At 37.8% G+C, this 19,721-nt stretch overlaps 1 protein-coding gene across 4 annotated transcripts in view; it reads right to left on the bottom strand.

Annotated features, from left to right (window-relative positions):
- Positions 1-3,516: 3,516 nt before the first annotated feature.
- The window catches only part of rhobtb4 (Rho related BTB domain containing 4), a 56,025-nt gene continuing 39,820 nt past the window's right edge, over positions 3,517-19,721 (bottom strand). For all 4 annotated transcript variants that reach the window (XM_081367229.1, XM_081367228.1, XM_081367230.1 and 1 more), the window contains 4 exons: positions 15,397-15,547; positions 10,328-10,416; positions 9,995-10,100; positions 3,517-9,121 (listed from right to left, as the gene is read on the bottom strand). In XM_081367229.1, the coding sequence (XP_081223355.1) occupies positions 8,940-9,121; positions 9,995-10,100; positions 10,328-10,416; positions 15,397-15,547 (528 nt within the window). In that variant the 3' untranslated portion in view covers positions 3,517-8,939. The remainder of the gene's footprint in view (positions 9,122-9,994; positions 10,101-10,327; positions 10,417-15,396; positions 15,548-19,721) is intronic.

Here is a 19,721-nt window from a genome sequence, read left to right as displayed (position 1 = left end):
ATGAAGATCTCATGCTTTATTTGTCACAGTCTGCACTCCCACATTTGGCATTCTTGTGCGTGTTAATTACATTTTCCATTAATGTACATCACACCAATTGAGGCCAAAGCAGGATGTTTTTCCCCTTCTTTTTTGACAGGAGACGTTAGTTGATATATGTAAATTGCTCACTGCAGGTGAGGTGTCTGTGTGGATGAGTAAGGCCAGAAAACATATTTTACACACATATATAAAAAAGGTACAAAAGCTGTCGCTGTGGCGGTACCTTTTCAAAAGGTACACCTTTGTACCTAAAAAGTGCATTTTAGTCCCTCAAAGGTACATATTGGTACCAAAAGTGTACATATTAGTACCTAAATGGTACATATTAGAACTCTTTTGAAGGGTACTGTCCCAGTGACAGCTTTTGTACATTTTTTCTGAGAGTGTATATGACCACAGACGCAAGCTGCCAATGTGCGGTCAGGTTGAACATAGTGTATTGGACGCAAATACGCAAACAATGCCAAGATGACCTCTTGTAACATTAACATCTACTGTAATAGTAACAGCAGTATAACATAAACTTGATTACATAAGAAATTACCAACTCAATTATTGTTTCAACTTAAAAAAAGTAAGAGCTGCCTTAAAACTTTAAGTTTAGTCAACTTGAAATGTGAAGTTGTACTATGTGACAACTTGGATATTTGAGTTGACTAAACTTAAAATTTGAAGGAAGCATGAACACTTACTTTTTTAAAGTTGAAACAACATATTGTTTTTTTACCGTGCAGAAGGCGACAGAGGCATAAATAGTAAAAGAAGATTTGTAGAATCCCTACAAAGGCACATGGTTCATATTTTGATAATATTAATGGTTAAGAGACTGTGAACTTTGCAAGACTTTTTCATGCAACACAATGTAACATCTGTGAAACAGTTTTAAAAAGTTAAGTGTCTCTGCAGCTCAATAGGCTACAGTACATATAATACATATTATTTAACTTTATTACAATTGATTGACTCACTGGTTTGATTTACACTGTGCAGTCGAGTAACTTCCCATTAAACAGTTCATTTATCTGTAACAGATAGCTGAATAATTGCATGCAAAGAAAGACTAAACGTACCCAGATATTACGTTTTTTGCTTTCAGAACCATTGCCAGTCACCCTGTATTAAGACACAAGGACATCAGTTATATAGATGAATTTGTTATAAGATGAGGGGGTGAGTGAATTGAGACATGCAGGTCCAGTCAGGAATGTCTGTGACTTTGCTTTGTTGATCTGTTTGTTTTGGATTAACACATTAATTAAATTATAATTTTGAGGAATTCCATTCTGGGCAATAAAATCTTAAGAACAATGAGATGTAACCCATACAATCTATGATTGATTGCATTACCTCTGAGACATTACATCAAACAAAACAAGACTTTAAAGGAAAGTTTAATGGAGAAAGATGAGCATACTGTGGTACACTGGCCTTTTCAGACATTTACTCATGTTTTATAGGAAATTTTACTTCTTGATGGTATGAAGGGAAAAATGTTCAGCCCCCTGCTTAAAGTGGGATAAGACTATGCATAATGGAAGAGGAATGCAATGGCAAGGTCATGTAGTTAGCTTATTATAACAATAATGTTTTTGCTGTTGTATAAAAGCCTAGAATTTTTTTTAAAAAAAAGGGGGATAGACAAAAGAATTGTATTTAGTTCAGAAAGAACAAGCTTTCTAAATGCCCACCATGGCACTGAGTTTTTGGAGAATGTTTCCACACTCTCGTACAGTGTTTCTGGCCGTCATGAATCAAACCGTGGCACCACCGAACACATTAGTCACATATCTGATGACACAAGCACCAGGGCTGTAATCAGTGCTTCAAAAACACACACCAAGGAGACTTTCTGGTCTGTAAGCCACCCGTCTACACAGACGCCCTCTCTTTTGGGGATACAGCATATGTGTTAGCTTTGCCCCTTCAGAGTGTTACTGGAAATGTTGCAGTGTGTGTGTGAGTGTGCGTGTGTGTTTGGAGATGACTTATTTCCTGTGATGTGTATTCCTTCAAACAATGCAGCACCATAGCCGCCAATAGAAATGATAGAAATCATTGTAACGCTTTACAAAAAGGTCTCATTTGTTAATCTTCATGTTAGTTCACAGTGCATTTTCAAATACAACTTTAGCCTCTGGTTTAGACGAGGTTTAAGCTATAGTCCCAGACTAAAATGCACGTTTGAGCTGTTTTAACTGAAAGCAACTTAAAATCTTAAAATATTTCAGTGCCATTGTTCTGCCTCAAGATGCTTTTTCTAAGTCACGTTTATAAAAGCTACTTAAATGTCATAATTGAACTAAGGCCTAATCATGGCATGGTAAAGGGTCAGTTCACCCAAAAATTTAAATTCTGTCATTAATTACTCACCCTCATGTCGTTCCAAACCCGTCAGACATTCGTTCATCTTCGGAACACAAAAGAAGATATTTTTGATGGAATTTGAGAGTTCTGGGATCTGAGACGGTGTTCACGTTGCGCACAAAAAATATTCTCATCGCGTCGTAACATTCCTGTTGATCTGTTGTCACATGGACTATTTTAACGATGTCTTTACTAGCTTTCTGGACCTTGAAAGTGCTTCTGCCTTTGGCTGGTTCAGAAACCTCTCGGATTACATCAAAAATGTCTTATTACGAAGATGAACGCGAAGGTCTTACGGGTTTGGAACGACATGAGGGTGAGGAATTAATGGCATAAATGTCATTTTTGGCTAAATTAACCCTTTAATCTAAGCCCTGTCTGTGGAACCAAGCCTTGTTGTATCTTGAAAATATAAGTAAATGTTCAGGTTGACATTAACTAAGGTGATTAAATCCTGTTGAATAATTGTTAAATGTTAGTTCATGTTATAGTTAACTAATGTTAACAAATGAAACGTAATTTAAATGTTACTGAAATCATAATCATGACTGTTTGTATGACAACCAAAAAACTCATACTACAACGGTTTTATTAAATCTCCTCTAGAGCATTTGAGGGACTTTGGGAAGGAAGGCAGTAACTTTTTGATGTCTCAGCCATTTAGTCAGCTATTGTGAAGTAGGCTAGTCAACTCAACAGCCAGATGAATAACAGTAGCCTACTACTGTAACAAACCTGAGCAACTGGACATATAAAAAGATTGTGAACATGCGAATTACAATATAATTTATATTAATTAAAGGCTATATTTTATGCAAGAATTAATTTAATATAGCGTTTAACAAAAGAAAGTGCTTAAAAACAGTTGTATGAAACCGTGTATGTCTCCCTCTGCAGGACATTTAGCAGTAGTGACTTTCCACATAAGAAGCTTTTAGATACAAATCTCACATAAAATTGCGTATACGTTTCCCATTTATATGCAAGCCGCCAGAGACCAGTAAATTATAATAAAAAGATGCTAAAATGTTAATGTAACAAATTAATTATGGCCAATAATTACAGTCAATGTACGAAAACATAAAAAACACACAAAGAAATAATGAGTTCAAAGAGTTCAGTTAAGTTTTATTAAAAGCCAAGCAAACATTATAATACTGAAACAGATAACCCTGTTTTCTCCATTTTGTACAAATCACAGTTGTTCAAAAATATTACAAACGATTCAGTAAAACGTTTTGTTTCTTTTTTTTTCTTTTTCTTTTTTTTGCAACAGCAGCAAAAACATTCTGATTTTGTATATTAAAAGCCCTTAGTAGTGTTTATGGTGTATGTGTGTGTGTGTGTGTGTGCTTTTCTGGTTCAGAACAAGGACAATAATTACAGAATCAGAAACTTTTCGGTTTAGGACAGGAACAATAATTAATCAAACCAAGAAGTTAAAAAGAAAACCACAAAGTGCAAAACAGCTTTAAATAGTCACAGATTTGAAAGAGGAAGAGAGGTCAAGGGAAGGGTCAGCCGAACACCTATACCTCACCTCAAGAAGACAGTTCACCTCACCACACAACTGGAAAGAGAGACAGCGTCTGCCAAAGGGAATGCAAGAGCTCCACTATAACTGACAGACGTTGTTCAGAGAAGTGATACGGCCCTTTTGTTGAAACCAAACACAGAAACTAACAAGGGCTTGAAGTGGTCTCTGCCTATGACCTGAGGTCATATTATTAATTTTACAAGCATTAAGTTGTGGTTAACTGTTCCAGTTTGATACAAAATGTGAGAGTTTTCAGTAAAAAACAAAAACAAAACAAAAATGAGAGACAATCACTGCAATTACTGCTGTCTGGTATTAGTATGTTACCAAAATCATATTCCAAAGAGCATATTGTGTAACATATCACATATCCCCCTGCCCTACATTAATTTATATTGTAAAAAACAAAAGCAAAACCAAAACAAAACTTCTGCTGACTGTAGAGGGCGCAAGTGTGCCTCTGACTTTGTTAATGTGCAAGTGTTTAGTTCACTCTCATTCAAACCAGTATGATCACTGCTCACAAGCATGATTTCCACTCAGCTCAGCACAACCAAAGAGGGATAAAAAACACCCAAAATGTGTGTGTGGGGGGGGGGGGGGGGGAGATATCAATATTGTATCAATATTTGATACAAATGTTTCACAGCACTCGAAGAACAGAAGGTATTGCTACATGCTGGCCACAGGCATGCAGGAGCAGCAATACAGTGGTCTGCTGGCTGTCAGCTGAAGTGTGTGTGTGAGACTGTGTGTGTGTACTACAATTACCTTATTCAAAACTAAAGGCAGTGACCTCTCTTCAGAAAGATGGTTTTTTTTATTTTTTTTTTATTAAAGGCACAGTAACACAAGAATAGACCACAATTATTAAGCGCGCTCATTTTTCTTATAAACTACTGGGTTTCTTTGCTGTACTGCTAATAAATAAACAGAACTACTGTATAATGTGTTGTTAATAATGAACATGATAAACATTTAGTCTAAATGATCTGTGAGAGTTCTGGATGGACTTTTGCAATCAGGGCTAGTTTCTCTTTCATCAAGACAAAAGTGCATGATAATTCCTTAGTAATGGAAGCTACAGTTATTTATAATTACATACAAGTTAGCGCTTAGACCATTCCCATGCACATCTTACCTGTAAACGTGCACCGATAAATACTGTACAGTGTCACTCAGTCAAGAATATTGTTAAATTGAAAGTAAATCGACAAAGAACATTGTCTGTATCAAATTTGAAGCTAAAGTGCATATTTAACAAGCAGTTTTACTGTTAGCAGGGATCTTTCATTTTGTTAGCCACTGTATAGGGCCTGAACCAGTCTCTCACTTTAAAGGCACAGTTCACCCAAAAAAGCAACATTCTGTCATGTCGGTCCAAACTTTTCTCATCTGTGGAACAGAACATATGTTTAGTTTTGTCAATACAATGAAGATGAGCTGTTCTGGATGTCACTGACTTTCATTATACAGACAAAACAGCTGAAACAGGAGGGGGAGTAAATGACAGAATTTGCATTTGGGCTGAACAATCCCTTTACAGGCAAACTGACCTTTTCTAATACTATTTATATGACATGAACTAAACCTCTTAATTATTACAAAAAAAACATACATCACATGTCCTCGAAGTCAAAGTTAACGAAGGCATATCTGATTAAAGCACAAGGTACAAAGACTTTGAGCAACCGACATAAAAATCGTATAGCAAGTATGAGGGATCAAAAAAGAACACAATACGTAAGGAGCACCGTTTAATGGAAGAAACCGTTCTATGCTACAAAATGTTTTAAAAAGCAATAGTTTAGAAACAGTCAATGCCATGCACATCAAAGGCAGACCAAATAAGAAATAAAAAAAGGTCAAAAGAACAAAAAAAGTGCTAACAAGCCCGAAATCACCACCGCAACCGTGATGCTTTCAATCCCAACAAACATGCCGATGTTTGTAGTGTTCTCGAAGCGCTCACTGGGGTGATGTTTTTTAACTTCAAGGGGCAGACAGAAAAGCTGTGATCATAATTCATCGCAGAGCCAGTCTGCAAATACACAGTAAGGTCATACATTCATTGTTTTACTAATTATAAAGCCTTTAGGCAGAGTGGAATCTCTAAACATTCATTTATTTGTCTGCCCCAATAAATACTGCACAAGTGGCGTTACTAGAAGGTAAACGCAAAGTTTCTCGGGGCAACGCAAAACATTTGCGAGAGAATGCAAAAGCATTTCCATTTTTTTTTTCTTTTCACCATGTCCCTTTAGTGGCTCTAGTAACGCCACTGGAACAACCTTCCAATCAACCAATCAGATTTGAGGGACAAGTTTACAGTTTACGTCAGGTTTAGACTAGGTGCTTCTACATCAGTGTTATTCACCTATCATTCCCCTCTGATTTTAGGGATAAGTTAGGACTATTTTTTTGGACAGGAATGTTGTTCCAGGATCAACAATAGATGTTGATCCAGGAACATGTCTGTCTTGGCAAAATCACGGTAACCTTCCTGGGATGAACCTATAATAGTTCCCTTACAGGTGACTGTCAAAACGATAGCATATAGACGGTAAGCGACTGCTCTCTGTTTTCCCTCTTCTTTTGTAATTTATTTATTATTTGTGTGCAGATCGGCCTGTCTGAGCGCATTGGCTCTGCGTGTCTATTTTTGTAGTTGTTGATGATTTCAGCTCGTCTGGTGTGAAAAGCAGGGTGCAGCCTTGAGGAAGCAAACCCAGAAAGCCAGAAATAGAAAAAGGGTGGCATGGAAAACTTCAAATGTCTCTGATTTCTCATTCACTCCCAAAGTAGCTAATAACACTTTTGTTAAAAAGGCACGAAACAGGCAAAACAAACATGCTTCACCGAGAAATACTTGAATGTAGAAGGGAAAGTGTAACATGGTCATAGGCACTCATGTTTTCAGGTGGAAGGGATTCTAGCAAACGGATGCTAATAATGACGCTTCACGTTGCACATCTGAAAGCAGGACCCAAACTGGCAGTTTAACCACAAAACCTGTTTCCATGAAGAAAAAGCTTTTCGATCAAAAAAGGATGATACACTTTGATTTACAGCTTATGTCGGGATATTTTGTTAAGATCGTCAAAACAGGTAAACTTGTGTAAAGGGACGGTCACACTACACTTTCCGTTCCGTTCACTTCCATTCATACTGATGTGAATGCTGGAGACCGCAAATGCAAGGGAAAGCAAAGAAGTTTTGCGTTTCACTGCTTCCCAAAATTCAAATTTGGTGAACTCTGACCTGCCAAGTTGTATTGCGTGAATGCCTGTGAAGTGAACAACAACGAATTAAAAGACGAAAAACTTTAAATCTGCAGGTTTGCTGCGTTGCATGAAAGTAGAGTAGATTGTATATTTTTAGATTTTAGATATAGAGTTATACGTTGGTGAGCTCAAACTCAAGTATGACCGTCCCTTAAAAAGATAATCTTAGAGGTTGAAAGCTGTGACATTTAGCAGGCTAATCCTGAGCACCGATTTTATCTGCATGTGTAAAGTGTGAAGTGAAGCGTCACACGCATCAAACACTACAGGAAGTGGATCGATAGTTTCTCCCTCAGTTTGGCTAACTGCAGAGGTAGAGGAGCAGAGGAATAACAGAGGGGAGCGGTGAAGGAATAAGAAACAGCGCAACTTAAATAAAGGCTTTTTATATATATTTTCTACATTCTCGAGTGCCTTGGCCTCATGTTTTTTGCAGCGCAACGTACTTTTTGGTTCGCCATCAATAGCCAAGAATGAATTAGTGCTACAAAAACAAGTGTATTTCACAAAGATGTGAAGATCTGACCCAGAATTGACAAACAAATGAGTAGCTAATACTTTCTAAAGCAGGGTAAACTCAGAAGGCATGGGCGCCCCCCAGTGGTGGAGGTGAAAGGCAAGCAAGTTGAAGAGCTTGCTAGTGGTCATATCACAAAACTCAATCGAACAGAATGTCATCTAACAGCTGTGACTGTTAATACTCTCCTGGCAGTGGTAAAAATAGCCCTAATTTCTTAGTTTACTTGCTGTCAAGTTTTCATTTCAGCAGATTTTGGTAAGGCGTTTGTGTTTGAAACTTGCCTGTCTGTCTTTGGTGCTGTCCTAGAGCCTTTTTGTGAGCGACAGACCTGAACTACCCACACTTTCTGTTCTATTCCATGAACAAAGTTAGAGACAGGACAAGTTATCTGAAAAATAGTTCTTCAGTAGGCAACACAATTGGTATTCAGAGCCAATATGGGGCTATGGAAGATCCAAAATGGAGAATTTTTTACTGATAATGTAGGCGGGGGCAATTACCACCCCTTTCTTTTAACAACCACAACAACAATAACAACAACAACAACAACAACAACAACAAAAATGTATATATCCCTGCCGCCATTTTAGTTGCTAGTTGTATTCAAAGCTAAGCTATGTTTCAGCTTGTAGGCATTTGACATGACGGTTTTCCCAGAAATAGGTTTCACAGAGAAAAGCTCAACACAGCAGCACCATGCAGCATCCGTGTGCCCGGGCGCCAGCGCTCAGACGGTGTGCTGGTGAGAGTGTGTGCGTGTGTGTGTGTGTGTGTGTGTGTGTGTGTGTGTGTGTGTGTGTGTGTGTGTGGTCTTGTATAATAATAACAGTCTTAAGAGGCGAAAGCAGGTCACTGCAATGATGCCGTTCCCTATGTGATGCTCCGACAAGACCTGTTGCATTCGCACAGCAGAACACGTAACATTGACAGTGAGAAAGATTTAAGACTTTCTTCAAGCCTCCTCCCGTTTAATGAAACACACGCTCTGAGCTCTTGTGGCCCGGCATCCCGCTAAGGCCCGGCACGGGGAGGGAAGACAAAAGCTCAGAGGCAAAGAGGCCCCCAGCTTCCAGCAGTCGGGACGGACGCACTGAAGCAAAAACAGGGCTCCCCAGGCTTGGCTACATGCGTCTGGACTGAAATGAGGGTGAGGGGGTATTGGGGTTTCGAATGGATGGATGGAGGCAGACCCTCAGGAAATGTGGGGTGCTGAAGAGGATGGATGTCTCCAGAAGCACCAGCCCCGTTTGGTGTGCTGCTTGCGTAGAATCTCTTCCTCGCGCTCTCGCTCTTTTTGAGAACGGAGGTAGCGGTCTTCCTCCTTCAGGAACCAAACAGGGGGCCAGCGATGCTTCTCAAAGTGTTTCTGATTTTCTGGAAGAACAAATGAGAAGATGAAAATTATTTTCTTGTCCAGTATTTGTGTCTTGTTTTTGTTTTCAGTAAAAATATCTAAAGATCCTTGCAACAATATACATTTACTTGAGAAGCAACATAGCTAGATACTGTTTGTTGTGTAAGCTAAGACATAATTTAGCTAGGTTTATGGTTTTTGGTTTATGGCCATAAAAATGGTTTATTTTGTATAAATGTATTGTTTATTTGTAAGTTTATTTTTCTCATCCCAGTGAAAAATAGTTTTGTATTCATATACATCTTATGTAATAAATATTCTGATATTTTATTTTTGTTTACTCTAATACTGATGAAGAAAATAATGTAGCGTATAGTGCAGAGTACAGGACAAAAACTGACAGAATTTTTGTACAGAAAACTTTTTTGTATTTTATAAATACATACACTACAATACACTATACATAAAAAGCATATATAATTAGGCAAAAGTGTGGGTTGGTATATTTTTTTATATATACAAAAAAATCTATCTTAAAATAGAATAATAATTTATTGCAGTGATGGCAAAGCTACATTTTCAGCATCATTACTATAGTCTTCAGTGCCATTTTAATATACTGATCTGGTACTCAAGAAACATTTCTTATTATTATCAACGTAGAAAACGGTTGTGCTGCTTAATAGTTTTTTAGAAACTTTGATAATTTTTTTTCAGGATTCTTTGATGAACAGAATTTCTTTTCTTTTTTTGCATTGCATTGCAATTATAAATGGCTTTATTGTCATTTTTGATAAATTTAATGTGTCCTTGCTGATTTTTTTTATTTGTTTATAGGCTACATAATATAAATCAAATAAATAAATTAAAAAATATATATATTTGCCACTTACCAGGAGACATAGTCTTCATGTCTTTAGGGAACTTGCGACAAACACTATTGTAGTTGGTGCAGATGTGATGCAGACACCAGGCAGCGAGCTGTTTGGCATTGTGGAACTACAACAGATAGAAAACAGATTTGGCAATTTGGCACAGTGGGATTTCTCTCATTGAAGCTCATTTGAAAAGCAAAGTGTGTTCATCCTTTGAACTAGAATAAAGTAGGCTGCTATGAATGAATGGTAATTCTGCAATGTGCTCCAATGGTTATACAGCCACTTCATGCCTGAGTGTTCTTTACATTCTATTAAAAGGCTTTGTTTGTTCATCTTTATTAATGTTACCTGAGCCATCTCCAGATAGGCCAGCACATGTCCATCAATGTCCATCCCTTTAACGGACAACAGCAACAGATCCTCAATGGCATGTTGCTCTGTAGACCATGGCAAAACACCACACAACAAGTGTTAATATGTCAGCCGTGAGGCTTAATGGTTAATAGTTTGACAGGGGGAAAAATACTCCATAACAACAAAATCGTCAACAGTGAAACATTTTTCACCTTCACCTTGAACAAATAATACATGCTATCCCTAGTGAAAAATAAATATACCAAAATATATTATTTCAAATACATATACTACGTATACTACAAATACATTTACATATTTATGTACTGAATATAAATACCCTGCAATTGTACTTTTAGTATAATAAATTGATATATTTAAAGGTGGGATCAGTAGTTTTTGAAATCTGCAGTTTGGATGTTAGTCAGTCCGACACAACAACAAACGTGTCAGCCAATCAGCATTAGGGGGCGTATGACGGTGGAGGAGAGAGTATGATCAAGAGGGAGATTTGAACTGAACAAAGACTGCAGAAATAGCGATGAGACACAATACAAAAGAGAAAAGCTCAGAAGAAATCACTGGAAAATAAAGGGTTATGATCAGGAAAGAGCTTTCAAGTTAATATTTGAAAAGCTTTCCAGCACTGGAGAGAACTAAATGGCAAGGCCTGAAAACAGACGCAGACGTTGCTTTGATTCGCTCCACATGTGAATAACACTGGTTTTGAGTGTCATTGTGTGTCTGGAGCTGCTGTGCTGTTGGCAACTAACAAACAACTCTAGTTTGTAATTACTATTGTGTACTGTAGGTTAATTGTTTGTGCTTCCTTGTCATTTGTTCATTATATGCTCTATTTCTTGTGAAGCATTATTCTGTTGTACTACTGTATAAACAGATATCCTCTCTTGGATTGCGTGCGTAACGGAGGACAGTTAGTGAGAGTCGCGCTGACGACTGCCAGTGAATGCCGTGTTCAGCGTCATTATTAGTGCAGGGGGTCGGGGTTCGAGACCGACTCAGAGCAGGGCTGGTATAATTGGATTGAGAGTTTTGGAGGCGGAGCAATGAAGAAGGGGTGTGTTTGTTTGGGTTGATTTCAAATATCAACATTGGCAAACAGCATATTTCAAAAACTACTGAGCCAAGCTTTAAAGTGTAAGTTGCAGGTTAACCACCACAGCCAATTAATGTGTACATTAAAGTGCTCTATATGTATATATTTAATTATTTCTGTCTTAAAATGCGTTAAAATAACATTTATTAGGGTTTCTTCAAACGTAGCGTGTTTTTCAGTTACTGGGTGATGACGTCACAAGAGGAACTCGCAACCCATACTCTGCTAGATTCCTACTGTATTATGGCTATTTGGAGAACGACTGAGGATGTGGGAAACCATCAAATTCTTTATGGACCACAGCCCTACAATTTTTAACTGGTCAGGCGTGAGAGAGGGGAGCCATGGCACTCAAAGAGTTATTAATGCTTGGTGTGAGGAGAATGAGTGGAGGGTTAGCCAGGTGTCCCGGTGAGTAACGTTAGCTACGTTAGAGCAAGTCTAGCCTGGTGCAAACTTAACCCGGATAATATAACAGAACAAGCAAGTCTTTTCAAAATATTGCCGTCATGTAGAATAGCAAGGAGGGACAACGACTGAAGACATTATTTACTTACAGTAACGTTAAGTCAGTCCAAATCAGAGCTGCACGTTAGAGATGCACGTCAGGCGCAATCGCTAGTCTCATCGACGCCTCAAACGTCATGTAATACCCTTCCTCAGTCCACGCGTTATCAATTTCTCACGATTTAATTAGCGATGTTTATTGTCAGAAAAGAAAAAGAGAGATCGATGTTTAGTGGAGCAGCTCGACCCGCGACCGGCTGATCTGACGTGCCTGAACCCGTTTGTTTTGCGAATAGCTTATTCTCATTTCAGGCAGGATCACGGTCCCCTTGAAGTCAGCACACACGAGTATGTTAACAGTTGAGTTATTTTATCCATAATTTTTTTATCAAATAAAACATACAACCAACTTGTCTGTAGTTATGTAAGGCATCTATAGCTATGACTATGCCGGTAACTCTACTAGTGAGTTCCTCTTGTGACGTCACGCTCCATCTAGTGGAAGGGAGCGGGAGCGGTTAAAACCACTGTTAAAAGTGCCAACTTTTCATATTATATCAGCATTTTGGTATAAAAAACAATGGTGGGCAGTTCTTATCTTTATGTTTAATAAACACATTGCATTATCTTCGTGAAAAATTTAACCTGCAACTTACACTTTAAAGTCTGCTAAATTCGAACAACTAATTTAGTAAGTAATGCACTTACGAATATCCTTAGTTGGACCTCAGCACTATTTCCGGATAACTAAATTATATTTGATTGTGCTAAAGTGGAACTGTTGCAAATATACTTTAGGTACACTTTAAATATCTTGCATTTAAAGAATGAAATTATATAGAGATCATCCTATCCTTACTAATAGTGATATTAAAACATATTTTCGGCTTAATATTGATAAATGTGCATTGTGCAATAAAGAAATACTCCAAAAAAAGTGTATAATATTTACATCACCAAGTATCAAACGATATGTCAGTAAATATGTTAATGGATTGTATTATACCTAATATGAAAAAAAATATATATATTTTAAATACATTTTGGTATAGGTTTTTTTCACTAGGTATTGTTTAGCTGTAGATAATATTTATGTCAGTAAATATGTTAATGGATTTGTAGTATACAATCTTCATTTGAACCCACTCATTTTCTAAAGGGTTCAGGTCAGGGAACTGGGACAGCCATGGCAGAAGCTTTATTTTGTGCTCATTGACACATTTTTGTGTTGATTTTAAGTTTGTTTTGGATCATTGTCCTGATGGAAGATCCAACCACGGCCCATTATAAGATTTCTAGCAGAAGCCATCAGATTTTTATTTTTTATCTGTTAATATTTGATAGAATCCACAATGCCATGTATCTGAACAAGATGTCCAGGACCTCCAGCAGAAAAATATGCCCACAACATTAAAGAGCCAACGGTATATTAAATTGTACACATGGGGTACTTTTTATCCTTGTGTGCACCAAACCCATCTAGCGTGTTTGCTGCCAAAAAGCTCTTTTTTTAGTTTCATCTGACCACAGAACCCTGTGCCGTTCCAGTCGTGTCTGACAACTGAATATGCTTGAGTTTGTTTCTGGACGAGCGGGGAGGATTTTTCTTGAAACCCTCCCAAACAACATGTGGGGATGTAGGGGTTGTTTGATATTTTTTTTGGTAGGCTTCTGACCCCAAGACACAACTAATCTCTGCAATTCTCCATCTGTGATCCTTGGAGAGTCTTTGGCCACTCAAACTTTCCTCCTCACCGTGCATTAAGTAAGGGATAATCCACGGCTAGCCATGCATTAAAGAATTTTAATGCACGACGTAGAGGCGAAGAACCACCCGACGCGAAGCGGAGGGTGGTTGCCTCTACGAAGGCAAGTTAAAAATATGTTAAAGCTGTAACTGATGTTTACAGTGTAATTTTTTAACAGACGTGTAAAAATTACGGTTATTTCTTAAGTTAAGGCTCGTCAGTTCTTGCACTCCGTCCGCTTTAAATAAAGTAGAGCCATCGGATTGCTTTTATTTGAATGAATTCACATTTATTTAAATTCATTATTAAAAGAGAGAGACAGAGAACTGAAGGAGAAAGAACAGAGAGAGAGAGAGAGAGAGAGAGAGAGAGAGAGAGAGAGAGAGAGAGAGAGAGAGAGAGAAAGAGATGCGTGCGCGAGTTACCTGTGTGCGTCGATCTCTTCTTTAAAGTCTAGCAGCTACAGTCCCCTCGTTGCTTAAGCATATAGCTAACTTAATGATTCTTTAATGGATTTATTACAATTATTTATGAATGACAGGCAACACTGATACAAATTAAACGATATTCAAAAATCATCCATTCAGCCTACCTAAACGTTTTCATATGCGTCTCTCACTCTGCTTGCAAGTGTATCTGTGTTACTATGGTTACCAATGTAGCGGATTAATTTCGAACTGTAGTCAAACTGACTGGAACTACCTGTGCATTAAACGGTTTTACTGCACACATTCCAGCCAATCAGAATCGAGTATTTAAACAGCCCATGGTATAAGACAATATAGACACACATCCTCTTCCTGGCAAATTCATAACATCTTTAGCTGATTTGAACTTCTTCATTTTTGCCCTGATGGTCAAAATGGGGATTTTCAATTCTTTAGCTATTTTCTTACAGCCACTTTCTATTTTGTGAAGCTCAACAATCTTTTGATGCACATCAGAACTATATTCTTTGGTTTTACTCATTGTGATGGATGATTCAGGGAATTTGGCCTTTGTGTTTCCTCATATTTAAACTCCTGTGAAACAAGAAGTTTAGTCACCCTGTTAATGTTCCTAGTCACCCTGGTGTGCTAAAAAAAAATAAAGGTAAATATTAATGGGAATATACTTCAGAGATATTTTACTCATAAAAAACTCTAGGGGTATGAATAATTGTGGCCAATGTGTTTTGGAGAAAACCATTTATTTCATAATGTGATTTCCCCCTCACTTTCAATTATTTCAATGAAAGGTTCGATTTTTGCAAGTTTTTTGAATGAAAGACCAAAAGGATAAACCATGCAGATTTATTTTTTACAGACGTTTTTGATCATATTTACCAAGGGGTGCCATTAATTCAGACCACAACTGTACCTAATATGAAAAAAATATATATTTTAAATACATTTTGGTATAGGTTTTGTTCACTAGGTATTGTTTAGCTGTAGATAATATTTATTCTATTTATTTATTCACTTTTTCAAGTTTAAATGCTATCATTTTTTATATTAACCAGCATTTTAGTGTTTGGCACATCCAAACAACAGAATCATGTCTTTGCAAATTCATGCTCAAGGAGTTGTGTGAAAAAAAATCAAGACATCAGATTTTTTTTCCTCCCCAGGCCCATTAACCACAGCATTATACAGTGTTTTTTCAAGGTACACTGTCTGCCTTCAGGTAAACATAGCCATTACCAAACCTACCTGTTAGAGCTACAAGGCGGGGAAGACAGAGGCGGTTAGCTAGTATTATGAGGTCCATTGGCTCCAGTTCAGGGCATGGTGTCAATACACCACAGTAGAGAAACTCCAGAACAGCTCTCATGCAGGCACAACTGGTGTTGGGGATTGACACCTGAAAATAGAAAGAAAGAAAGAAAAAGACGTGTGGGTTAGCAAAAAAACACCCTAAATATTTCAAGTTCACGGTAATTAACAAAAGCCCACGTTGAGAAAAGTTTGTGGAAACAGATTTCATAACCCACGCTGAGGGATGTTTATTCATAGCTCATCTCCAGGACATGGAAACTCGGGAAGCAGATTGATCCAGGGATGAAACAATCTGCTCCACACCTCTCCCCTATTGAGACCTGCATGGTCCTGGCTGCTGACCATTAGAAGAGGCCTTCTTGTTGACAAGGCAGGACCCGGAGTGGCCAAGAAAGCGGTTAGAAAGGGATGTATTTATCCAGGAAGGCTAGTGGAGGAAAGGGCCTGGGAGAGCGATAGAAGGGCGAGGGCAGCGGCCTCCCTAAGGGGTCTTTCATCCTTCAGGAGATTAAAGCACTGTGTGAAACCGTTGACAGTCTCAGCTTAAAGCTGTGGAAAAATAACTCTGTGGGCTTGTCGCTACGGGAAACCTGGCCTCTGCATAAATGATAGCCAACAAACCAGCCTACAGGAGAGACTGTCATCATATACGTAAACTGTGAACACAGGATATGCTTCACAGAAATAATACGCAACATTCAGTAAGTTTCAGCTCCTGTATACTGATATGGCAAATTTTGTCATCATATTTAAAATAGCTACTTGGTGCACCAATTTAAATTTAATTTATGGTGTTTCATTACCACTTAACTTTTTTTTTTTTTTTATTACTGTATTATTCTGCTTTTAGTGAATGGATGTACACCATGTTAGTACAAGCCTCACTTGTACAATCTACAAGTGAGATTTTTCTTTGAACTTTTATTCAACAGACACATTCAATTGATCAAAAGTTTTTTTTTTTCAAATAAAGGCTGTTCTTTTTAACTTTCGATTTATAAAAGAACCCTGAAAAAAGTTTCACAAAAATATTAAGCAGCACAGCTGTTTTCAACAACTATTTTAATAATCAGCCACAAATCAGCAAATTAGAATGATTTCTGAAGGATCAACAGACACTGAATGATGCTGAATATTCAGCTTTGTCCTCACAGGAATAAATAACATTTTAAAACATATTAAAATAGAAAACTGCTATTTTAAATGATAATTATATTTAATTATATTAGTATAATATAACATTTCACAATATTACTGTTTTTACTGTATTGTTGATCAAATTAAAGAGACTTCTTTCAAAAACTTTTTAAAAAATCTTACTGACCCAAACTTTTGAACAGCACTGCATTTCAAAAATGTATCTCTATTGTGGGACCACTTTGCTCATCCTTCATAGAAAGTTGAAATTTTGGCGCCATTGTACTATTATGGTAGATTTAGGGGCATACATACAGTAACACTGGTGAGTTCCCTGGAGGCAACATGACATAATTTCCCACATCCAACACCATTCATAACCAAAATCACATACACCTAAAAGAGCAGAGAGCAAACAAAGGCATGCTTTCAGCTCCAAGGAACAGGCAAGGAATTAAGGGAGAGCTTTCAGCAGGGACACAAAGAGGAAAGTGCCGGGCCTGTGAATCAATCCATGGCAACCTTCTCCTAATGCTGTCGTCATGCTCAGACTAAGCAGTGGTTCCTCTGTGAATTATAAGACAGGATGGAGTGGATTTAATTGCCTCTGCAGTTACCCTGTTTGAGAACTGAACACTTATATGGCGCAGATGTTTTGTAGCAACCTGGAAACCACTTGCACTTGTGTAGGGTTTGTCGTCTAAAAATAGTGCTCAACATGAGTAACATCTTAATGCTTCAAATAACATGTACATCCAATTAAGAAATGACAAGATGTGTCCACTTACTCTGCACTGCACTGAGTTGTGAATAAAACAAGAACAAGTGCAAGACTCAAAATGCATCAAACCACAACTGTCAAAACAATATCTGTACTGCTTCCACCACATGAGTAGGAGTTGGTGGGGAACGGCGGCTGTAAGCTGACACAGATTCTATAGGTCAGAGATGGTACATTGGGGGGTAACAAGATGACACTCAGCGGTACTTCAGAGGCCTAGGGGTGCCCTTCACCTGTCTGTCTCAAAGCCAATTAACAGAATGTCAGTGTGAATATGACCTCTCATTATGGCTAAAGGGCAGACTTAAAAGACGCAGAGGAGACACGGTAAAACAACTTCCTGTTAAAACCCAAAGATAACAATGGTGCTATGAGTGATTGGAAATTTTGTTTGCCTAATTCCTCCAAGTACAATCAAACAAACTTTATAGATTTTGCAGACACAGGTGTAGGGGGCACAGTATATAAATACCAATATCGGTTATCAGAGTATACGATTTTAACACTAGTATTATAATAAGACTGTTAAAGGTGCATTCAGTAGTTTGGGGCCCATTCAAAAGGTTTTACACAATTAAGAAATAAATTGTGTTGTGTAATTGTGTACAAATAAATTGTGAACACTCACATGAGACTATTCTCATAATAGTGTTCTATAAAATGTGTTTTAATTATATATGGTGCAGGTCTCCCTCTTTATGTATGTCGCCATGTTAAAATGCTGTGATCTGCGATGTTTCACTAAACGGACACTCACTGGCTCATTGGCTGCCACCTCTGTAGACAAGCTAGTAGTATAGCATAGTTTGGCGACGCAAAGAGTGAAAATTAGACAATGAAACGCACATGCTTTCTTTAACAGCGGAGACAATGGGAGAATCAGTACCTGTATGGCCAAAGATGCAGAAAAGGTCCAGAAGATAGAAAGACAGACAAAGATTTTATGATGCTGATGCTGAAAATGCCCAAGAAGTTGCTTCTTTTTTGTTGGACAGATAAGGGAATGAATAATTCTGGACCTCTCTAAAACTCAGTGTAATTTACACAAAACAGTGATGATCCATGTCAATATATGGCAGTGCAGCATCGGTACTTTAAGTAGAAGAACAGCGATGTTAATGTTTGCTAAAGAACTACTGAATGCACCGTTAAATGTAATCTTTAACAAATTGCTAAATGAACATCCATTTTCATACTTTATAATGTGATGCCTAAATTCACTCGTTTTTAGCGTTTTATTTTTTACAACTGATTTTAGCATGTAATTTAAATGAAATGGTGATATTAAAATGAATAGTCTGTTTAATTTGTTCTTTGGAAAAAAAAAAAAATTAACCTACATAGAAACTACCTTGAGAAGAAAAAGAGGTCAAAACCCAGGGCAATGTGTGTTACAGAGGAAGTGGTCACCTATCAAAAACCACCAGACTCCTTCTCATCAACTAACAAAGCAGTGCCCGAAACCACAGTCTCCGCCTTCATCGTCTACACTTTCACTTCGTCTTTTTCTCACGGGGAAAATGTGACAGCTTCTCACATTTGAGCTTCCGCTCGGGCTTGTGCTAATCACACTCAGAAGTATGATATTGCTGAAAGGAAGTCTAACACCTGAGCGTCTCCCATATGTTCAGACACTTCCTGCCTTAAAAAGCAGAGAAACAAACAACAGAGAACAGTTCCTGGTTCAGTAGTTCCATGAACAGTTTTCATGGGATGTAAACGTACAACATAAAATACCTATAAATAACATTCAGATGCAGAAGCAGTGCAGAAGTTGTATGGATTGTTAAAGTTTTCTTCAGTAATACGTATTCAATGCCTAACCTCAAAAACCTTGAGACATATTTCTGAGCAGGGACTAGAATAGTGTCACCGTCATGTTCAGTTTGTTTTGGTTTTCACTCGCCACTCATCAGTCACCATGGACACTAACACTCATCTTCACAGCTGTTCGTCTTTAAGTTAATCCTCTCTGTGTATTTAAGTTCCTGCTTGTGTTCAGTTCTTCGTTCGTGTTATGCTTGCACGCTGTTTCGCACGTTGGCTATTATCTTTGTATGTATCTAATAAACCTCGTATTACCTCCCTCGTCGTCTTTCTTGAACTCAGGGTTACAAATAGTAAAGCTTACATGTGGTAGACCATTCAAGGTCAATTCTTGACTCTGTGCGTCACAAACTGAGGAGCAACAATAATGTGCAGCTATACACAAGAAACATTTGAGCACAGACTCCACTTACGGGTGAACGATCAGGCTTTACTCAACTGAATGACACTTTCTAAATATTTGCCAGCCTGAGGTCTTGCAAGGGCTTTAAATTTGGTTATACAACATCTTCTG

Source organism: Scardinius erythrophthalmus (assembly GCF_964197995.2).
Source record: "Scardinius erythrophthalmus genome assembly, chromosome: 5".
Lineage (NCBI taxonomy): Eukaryota > Metazoa > Chordata > Actinopteri > Cypriniformes > Leuciscidae > Scardinius > Scardinius erythrophthalmus.
The sequence above is the reverse complement of the archived record's forward strand: the minus strand, read 5'-3'. Positions and strand labels throughout refer to the sequence as shown.